Consider the following 8,826-nt stretch of genomic DNA (forward strand, 5'->3'; position numbering starts at 1 on the left):
ACATAGGCTTCCATCAGACAGCAGTGCCAGGGATTTTTGGAACGTTTTCCCCCAAATCCCTGCGGTCGGAAGGGGACAGTCGCGGGGAAGGGGCAGATCCTGAGTCTCGGATTCCCGGCCCACCCCCAAACCAGCCCCCAAGCTCTCACCTTCTCGTGCCTCTGTAAATAACTGCAAATCCCCTTGGACACGAGCTGTCGCGGTCCTGTGACTCCCAGCCCTGCTGGAGGAGCGCTCAGGAGAGCTGCTGCTCCACGGATGGCTGGAGGGAATTCAGCCTTTTTAAACATTTTGTTACTGCCTGAGTCGTGTGCTGTAAAGGAGCCCTCCATGTAGAAATAATTCAGCAAACACAAGCGAGAAGGCGAATTGATGATTGCATCAGTCCTTGCTCATGAAAACTGATCCCCAGGAAAATGTAACTCGACTCTCGAGCAATCTCACTTGATGCCCAAGAATGCAATAACTTCATTTGGATCCTCCTTTTAGGGGGACTCCTAAATCCTTGGCAACGTCCCTTAAGGTCATGAGTAAATCCCGATATGGAGAATTGTTTGGCAAGCATGAGAACAGTAAAAGGGCTAAATAATTGGGGATTACCTCTGACCCTGATTTGTGGCTCACCACCCACTGCAGGAATGTACTGAATATCTGAAGGAGCATGCAGGAGTCAGACAATCCACGGGCATGAAGCTGTCCACGTACTCTTGGAGCCTGAACTTCAAATGCAGAGCAGGTTGGCCCCAGACCTCATTTTTCATTAGCAAAAGGCTGCAGCAAGCTCTAATTATTTCTGTTGCCTTGGACAAAGGGTCAGTGATGGGACAGATGAAAAATTGTCTGTGTTTTTTTCACCCTTTGTTTGGAAAATAACATCTTTGGTCTTGGGGGCACAGAGAGAACGAACCGTCTGCTCCAGGGCTCCTTCCTGAGGCTGGTTACGGTCCCCTGAGCTGCAGCAGGGGACAAACACATCACTCCCATGTCTCCTGGTGGTTATTGCAGAGTCTGTTCAGTGCCTGCAGGAAAGAGCAGCTCTGCTGTGGGAGGTCACAGCTCGGAGCTGTGGGTCTGTGCTACTCAGAGCTCGTGCCCAGCCCCAAGTCCTCTCCTCAATGGTGCACCAGGGCTGTGGCACACAGAGACCCTCAAGGTCCTGCCCATGGCAGGGGGGTGGATTGAGATGTCTTTAAGGTCCCTCCCAACCCAAACCATTCTGGGATTCCATGATCCTGGCCATAATCACCAGGTTTGCAGGCTCGGATGTCAAACACTGAGAGGACCATGCTGAGCGGGACAAGCCAAGCATCTGTTTTGTGGGAGCAGCATGTCACTGATACAGTGCTGTGTGTGCACACTGGAGGTGCTGTGGGAGCTTGTAGAGGGGATTTGGCGGTTTTATAGACTTTACATTTATGGCTAGCATTTTTCTAAGGCTCTGACTTCCCTTGGGATTCTTCCTGGCAACAGCAGACACCTTTGGATGGGGCTAAGCCTTAAACAGCCTGTCTCCATCACCCATGTAAAACCTCTCTGTGCTCTCATGTAGCACCTCCTGCCCTCGGATTCCTCCCGAGGTGGAGCAGCCAGGACTCTGCAGGAAATAGCAGCAGCTCAGTGCTGGAGCTCTGCTGTTCCCTTATCTCGGTAAATGCACCTTTTATCAGCTGAGCCTGCCTCTACTTGCTCAGCACTCAGCAGGGAAGTGACCACGGCCCATCAGGAGAGCTCTGCCTTGGCAGGTACACACAAACCATTATCATTGCTCAGCGTTGTGCAACCGCTGGCGTCCACGGGCTGGCACGGGCATGGCATCTCATGGAAGGGTCTGGGCTGGAGGGGACATTAAAGCTGTCATCATTCCACCCCTGCCATGCACAGGGACACCTTCCACTAGACTGGGTTTTTCCATGCAACACTTCCAGGGATCCAGGGGCAGCCACAGCTTCTGTGGGAACCTGTGCCAGGGTCTCCCCACCCTGACAGGGGAGAATTTCCTGCTGATCATTAAATCACAGAATGGTTTGGGTTGGAAGGGACGTTAAAGCCCACCTGGACGTTAAAGTTCCAACCCCCTGCCATGGGCAGGGATGGATACCTTCCACTGGAGAAAGTTGCTGCAAGCCCTGGATACCCCCAGAGATGGGGTCCTACCACCCCAAAACTTTCCTGCAGCCCCACCACTTCTCCAGAGCCACATTTTATCGATTCTCACTTATTTTATTCTTCCCCTCGCATTTCCAAACTTCTGTGGCTGCAGCTTTCTCCGGGCCCGTGATTTGTGCCTGTGCTTCTTGGGGGGTGGGGGATGATTTTTTTCCCCCTCCCCTATCTCGGGACGCAGCAGCGATACCGCACGGTATGGCAGGGCACGGTGTGGCACAGCATGGCACGGTATGACACTTTTATGGCATGGTATGGCACGGTATGGCAGGGCACGGTGTGGCACAGCATGGCACGGTATGACACTTTATGGCATGGTATGGCACGGTATGGCAGGGCACGGTATGACACTGTATGGCGCGGTATGGCACAGCAAGGGATTGTATGGCTGTAGAGCAAGGCACTGTACGGCACGGCACTGTGTGGCACGGCACTGTGTGGCACGGCACTGTGTGGCACGGCACGGCCCCGCGCCGCCACCCCCGGCCCCGCCGCGCCGGGACACACGTGCGGGGGCCCCGGAGCCGCGGCCCCGCCTCCCCCCGCGCCGCCGCCACGTGACGCTCATGTGACGGCGGGGCGGGGGCGCCGGGGCCGCCAGACGTGCCGGCGGTCACAGGGCTCCGCACGTCGCTCCCGTCCACCCACTCGCCCGCATTTAACCCGGCCCGCGGCCGCCCGCCGCTCCTCAGCCCGCGCGGCGCGGGCGCGGCATGAGCAGCAGCAGAGGCAGCGGCACCGGCCCCGGTACCGGCAGCGCCCGCAGCCCCTGCCCGCCCTGAGCGCCCCTGCCCGCCCGCGCCCCCCGCCATGGAGCGCATCCCCAGCGCGCAGCCCCCGCCCGGCTGCCTGGGCAAGCTGCCCGCCCTGGAGAGCGGAGACCTGCCCGGGTAAGCGGGGCTTCGGGGGCTCGGGGGGCTCCGGGGAGCGGCCCCGCCGGCTCCGGGACGGGGGTAACGCGCTGCTCTCCTCTCGCCCGTGCAGGCTGGACTTCGCGCACATGTACCAGGTGTACAAGCCCCGGAGGGGCTTGAAGAGGAGCGAGGACAACAAGGTAAATGGGGGGTGACGGGGTACAGTGAGGGGCGATAAGGTGAATTGGGGGTTAACGGGGTGAATGGGGGGTTAACGGGGTGAATCGGCCGGTGCGCGCCCGTGACAGCGCTCCCGGGGCGGGGGCTCGGCCGCTCCCGGCGCGCTCGGGACGGGAGCAGCGGGGCCGGGCGGGCTGGGCTGGGCTGGGCTGGGCTGGGCTGTCCCCCCGCTGACCCGCTGCCCCGGCCCCGCAGGAGACCTACAAGCTGCCGCACCGGCTGATCGAGAAGAAGAGGCGCGACAGGATCAACGAGTGCATCGCGCAGCTGAAGGACCTGCTGCCCGAGCACCTCAAGCTGACGGTAGGTGCGAGCGGAGGGACGGGGCTCCCCGCGGCCGGCGCTCTGCTGCCGCTTCACCGCCGATCTGGGGGGGGGTTATTTTTTGTTTTTAATTTTTTTTTCCGTGGCGCCGCACGCCCGGGCAGGCTGTAAGCGCATCCCAAACTTCCCCGGGAGCTGCGGGTCCCTGCGGGAGCTGCCCGCCGGGCCGTCCCCCTGCACCGCCGCCGGGCGAGAGCCGTCCCCGGCCGGGCTCCCCGGTCGCGGTGCCAGCAGGGACAGCAGAACCGATAAATAAAACGCTTCTCTCCGGGCTATGCGGCTGATCCTAAAGTATCCACAGGGTTCCCTGAGAGCCTTTTCCGCAGCCTGCTTTTTAACTTATTTCCGTGGAATGTTGCCGGTGGTGGTCCTGCCTGCTCAGGTCTCACTGTGCCCGTCCTCCCGCGGCTCCCGGGAAGGCGCTGGCAGCTCCTGCCTGCGTGGCCGAGCCGGCGGCAGGTGCCAACCTGTCCCTGTGCTCCCAGACTCTAGGTCACCTGGAGAAGGCTGTGGTTCTGGAGCTCACCTTGAAGCACGTGAAGGCACTGACCAATCTCATCGAGCAGCAGCAACAGAAAATCATCGCTTTGCAGAACGGTTTGCAGGCGGGTGAGTGTTGAGCCGGCAGGGCGAGCGCCTGTGTGTGTGTGTGTGTGTGTGTGTGTGATGGGCTTTCCCTGGGGAGCCTGTGAAATGCGGTTGTGACACCTTGTTCCCGAGAAGGGAGGAGGCAGGAATCCTGGCCTTTCATGCTGTCATTTTCTCAGGCTTTGCTTGTGAGCTTTCACAAAAAAAGATGCATTGCTCAAAATGGTCAGTGCAGAGTGCCCTGGGAGTTGTTGAAATTACACTGAGTTGAAATTAAACTGGGTTTGAAGTAGTTTTAGTTACAGCCCAGGTTTGCTGTGAGGTTCTCTCCAAAGCCATTTGGTTCTCCCCATTTGTGTTTGTGAGCTTTAGATAAGCCAGTCTGGTTTATTTGGCTGTTTTCTCTGGAACTAGATATAAATCTGCTTTTTTATAGACACCTTTTTAAGTTGCTTTATGACCGAGCTGGCCTGTGCTCTGCAGGCAGAGGGGACCTGGTGCTTCAGCTTATCAGCCTCAGATGCACTTCCTCCTGCTGATTTCACATGTGGCTCTCACGTGAATCCGATACAGCAAACCCGAATTTTTCGGAGGCGCGGTCCGTGCCCCGGCGGCCACAGGGAGTGCAGTGGAGCTGCGGGAGCAGCCGAGTCCCCTGGGGCCGGCGGAGCTGCCGGCAGGGCCGGGAGCTCCCTGCCCCGAGGTGCAGGGTGAGGTGCACCCTGCCTTCCCCAGGGGTTTCCTGGAGAAGCCACAGCTTGACTCACTCCCCTCTCCGCACTCCAGTACCTGTCAAAAGTGGATTTTACAGTAAATAACAAAAAAGAGCAGGCAGCACTTTTACTTATTATGTAAAAGTGGACAGGTGGATGTTCTAATGGAATTGCCCATTTCTGCAGAAATCTGGGGATTTCTGTTCATAAAGTCCAGCTTGGCCATCGCGTTCCCCTCTGGCTGTGCTGTAACCCAAGTCCACCATCGCCTCCAGCCCACCTCGGAGCTGGGAAGGGAACTATTTAGCATGTTGTTAATTTTTAATTTCTTTCTGTTAATGTTTCCTTAGGTGACCTGTCATCAAGAAACCTCGATTCCAGCCAGGAAATGTTTCGATCCGGTTTCCAGATGTGTGCCAAGGAAATGCTGCAATACCTGGCAAAGCACGAGAACGGCAAGGAGCTGAAGTCGTCGCAGCTGGTCAGCCACCTGCACCGGATGGCCAGCGAGGTGCTGCAGGGCGGGGCGGCCCGCAAGGCCGGGGACATCCCTCCCAAAATGCTGGACCTGAAGGAGAAGCCGGCGCCGCTGGGCGCGGCGGGCGAGGGCCACGGGAAGAACTGCGTGCCCGTGATCCAGCGGACATTCGCTCACTCCAGCGGGGAGCAGAGCGGCAGCGACACGGACACGGACAGCGGGTACGGGGGAGAGCTGGACAAAAGCGACTCCAAATCGGAACAGCCCTATTTCAAAAAGGATACCGACCTCAAGTACTCTGTCCAGGAGAGAATAAGCTCTATTAAGCAAGAGACTGAGGACCCGCCGGCCAAGAGGAGCAGGCTGGAGTCGCCGCAGGATGAGGGCCCTTTTGGCAGTGACATGATGGGCTCTGCCAGCAGCTTCCTGGGCCCCCACGCTCACCAGCCTCCCCTGTGCCTGCCTTTCTACCTGATCCCACCGTCCGCCACCGCCTACCTGCCCATGCTGGAGAAGTGCTGGTACCCGGCCTCGGTTCCCGTGCTGTACCCCAGCCTGCCGGCCTCTGCCGCAGCTCTGACGGGCTTCATGAACCCCGACAAAATCTCCCCCCCTCTGCTGATGCCCCAGAGACTCCCTTCTCCTGTACCGGCCCATTCCCCCATCGACTCCTCGGCCCTGCTTCAAGCTTTGAAGCAGATTCCTCCTTTGAACTTGGAAACCAAAGACTGAGCGCAGTGTGACTGGTTTTTCTCTTTTTTCCTTTTTTTGTTTTTTTTTTTTTTAGTTTGAGAGACTGTTTCACTTTTATATATTGGCTGGACTGAGGTGTGGGGACAAGGTTCACTGTGCGTAGGAAGCTAAATCCCCTTTTCTCTGACTTGTCAGGTAGCTTGGAGAAGGATGAAGGATGCGCCCAGGTTAGCAATTGACAACTACTTCCAAAAGATTAAAGAAGGATTTTGTGCTTGGCCCCTTCCCTTCTTCCCTCTCCACATCTACAGAGCAACAGTTGACTCGGTCAGCTGCGAACCTATTGCAAAGCTGTGAAGAAATATTCCATTGGGCAGACCTGGTTTGAGGGTCTGTGAATATAAAATACATTAATATAAACCACGGTACTTCCCTGCGCGGCTCTGGAGGCAACGGCCCCGCTGGCTCACCTGAGCTGGGGCTGGGCTGCTGAACCAGTGACCCCACAGGGGTGGTGGTGGCAATGCCACCGTGAGTACAGCAGGAGCAGGGCAGTGGTCACTGTGCTGTGGTGGTGGCAGTGCCACCATGAGCATGGCAGGAGCAGGGCAGTGGTCACTGGTGGTGGTGGCGGCAATGCCACCATGAGTACAGCAGGAGCAGGGCAGTGGTCACTGTGCTGTGGTGGTGGCAGTGCCACTGTGAGCACAGGAGGAGCAGGGCAGTGGCCACTGAGGTGCGGTGGCAGTGGTGGCAATGCCACCAGGAGTGCAGGAGGAGCAGGGCAGCGGTCACTGCCTGGTCACATCAGATCAGGCAGACAGACCCAAGATGGGTTGCTCTCCACACCTTTGCTGATACATAGATATTTTTTTAAGAGATAAAAGGTAGCTGCTGCTTGGAGCTTTCCATGGCGTACATCTAATAAATAAATTAACCTGCGCCCTTCCTGTAACTTGAGCTGCTCCGTTGGGCGGCTAAATTAACCGCCCCTGGGTGCCGGTAGCGGGAGCCGTCCCGGGTGGCGGGTCGGGAGGAGCCGTCCCTGGGATGGCGAGGTCGGGAGGAGCCGTCCCTGGGATGGCGAGGTCGGGAGGAGCCGTCCCTGGGATGGCCAGGTCGGGAGGAGCTGTGCTGTCCCCGGGCTCGCCTCGCTGGTGGCACCGGCTCCTGCGGCTGCCGCTCCCTCGGGAGTCACCGCGGCTTTCCCGGCCGGAGGGAGCGGTTCAGCCGGAGCCGGCAGCGCCATCCCTGCCCATCCCTGCTGGACGTGCCCCTGGCAGTGCCTTTGGAGAGTGGCAAGGCTGGGATTTCCCAGGAGCTGATCCCGGCAGGGTTGGAGCAGCTGGATTCCTCCTGGCGCACCTGGCTCACGTCCCGTGTTAAGGGGAGAGGGGTCGGGTGGTGACTCTTGTCCTGTGAGCTGCAAGGGGCTTTCTCCACAGAGGAACATCCTCTCCAGTTTAGCTTCTTTTTAATTAAAAACCCCCAAACTTCACTGCTAAAGGCAGTGCTCTTTGGTGGTTTTTTTCTTGCTGGTTTTGAGAACTGGTGAGCAGAACCCCTGTCTGGATCCTCATGTCGCCCTCCCATTGCACCAGCTGTTGAGATGCACTATGCTTGATTGCAGATTGTGTTCTAACGTTTATTTTGTTGTTGGTTTTTTGGGTTTTTTTGGTATACAGTTGTTGCCTTTATTTGTAAAATCCTGTTATAAATATATATATATTATATAAATATATTAAAAGTTAAAACGTTTCAGATGTCTATTATTTGTATAACTACTTGAGCATAAAGAAGTGAGAAATATGAATGTATTCTTGTTTCTGGGTTGTCTTTTTTTTTGAAGAGAAGAATATTCCGTTTTTCTCTTGGGAGAGGTACAGTGTTTATATTTTGGAGCCGCCTTCAAGGTGGGATATTGTACATATTTTTATCTTGAGTAAATGTTAAGTAGCTGTTTAAAAATGCTTAATAAAATAATTCTTTTCCTGTGGAAGATAAGGGTTTGCCTCCTTTGCTTTGAAATGTTTGAGCAGGGTCATTCCGCATGGTCTGGTCCTGCAGGGGATGGCACAGGGGGGAGCAGGAGTTTGGGATGCAGGGGGCATGGGGGATCTCAGGGTGCAGGGAGGAGTGGGGATTCTGGGGGCCAGGGGGGATCAGGACTCTCCTTGCTCCCCCCACAGCTCCTCTGCTGTCGGTGCCTGAAGGAGCTCGGGGTCCCACTGCCCGTGTCACCAGGGATATTTATTTATTTTAACTCCCTTGGCACCTTCAGGGATTTTTTTCCTTCCAGACTCGAGGGAGGTGCCAGGAGAGCCTGGCTGGCTTTCCTGCTCTCTCCTGATGTCACGTTGTGCTCCCTGTGTCTGGCATTTGGCTCCGGGGCCCCAGGCTCTGTGGGGAGGAGGCAGCCCCTCACCCCGGAGGATGCAGAGAATCCAGAGGCTTTGCCCAGTTCCTGGAGGCAAATGGACTTGCTGCAAACTGGTTTTACTTCAGCACCCTCAGCCTGTGTCTGAGGTGCCCAAGCACTGCCAGGGATGGTGCCCACCAGGCCCCTGGGGCTGAGGGGTGCCAGGGTCAGGTCCTGCCTTTGTGGAGTGATCCCTGCCACCCCAACGTGTCCCAGGCGTCCCTGATTTGGGAATTCCAGCTGGCACTGTGGGTGGTGGAGCAGCCATGAGCCAGAGGGCAGGGTCCTCATCCCACCACAGCTCCCCCCAGCCTCTCCAGCAGCGATGCTGGTTTCTGGTCTCCAGATGGAATG

The 8,826-nt window shown here is 57.1% G+C and overlaps 1 protein-coding gene across 1 annotated transcript; it reads left to right on the forward strand.

The window, feature by feature from the left end:
* The first annotated feature begins 2,935 nt into the window (after nt 1-2,935).
* Nucleotides 2,936-7,022, forward strand: BHLHE40 (basic helix-loop-helix family member e40). Its single transcript, XM_030956747.1, has 5 exons — nt 2,936-3,053; nt 3,148-3,217; nt 3,453-3,560; nt 4,067-4,190; nt 5,233-7,022. Exons 1-5 carry the CDS (start codon nt 2,974-2,976, stop codon nt 6,090-6,092), a joined length of 1,242 nt encoding a protein of 413 aa, XP_030812607.1. The 5' UTR covers nt 2,936-2,973; the 3' UTR covers nt 6,093-7,022.
* Nucleotides 7,023-8,826: the final 1,804 nt, after the last annotated feature.

This window comes from Camarhynchus parvulus, chromosome 12 (genome assembly GCF_901933205.1).
Source record: "Camarhynchus parvulus chromosome 12, STF_HiC, whole genome shotgun sequence".
NCBI lineage: Eukaryota > Metazoa > Chordata > Aves > Passeriformes > Thraupidae > Camarhynchus > Camarhynchus parvulus.

What these genes read in the sequence shown, in the direction of transcription:
- BHLHE40 (XM_030956747.1), top strand. Translation starts at nt 2,974, where the DNA reads ATGGAGCGCATCCCCAGCGCGCAGCCCCCGCCCGGCTGCCTGGGCAAG. An exon ending in GAGAGCGGAGACCTGCCCGG is followed by an intron (nt 3,054 to 3,147) that starts GTAAGCGGGGCT and finishes TCGCCCGTGCAG; the next exon opens with GCTGGACTTCGCGCACATGT. An exon ending in CCGAGCACCTCAAGCTGACG is followed by an intron (nt 3,561 to 4,066) that starts GTAGGTGCGAGC and finishes CTGTGCTCCCAG; the next exon opens with ACTCTAGGTCACCTGGAGAA.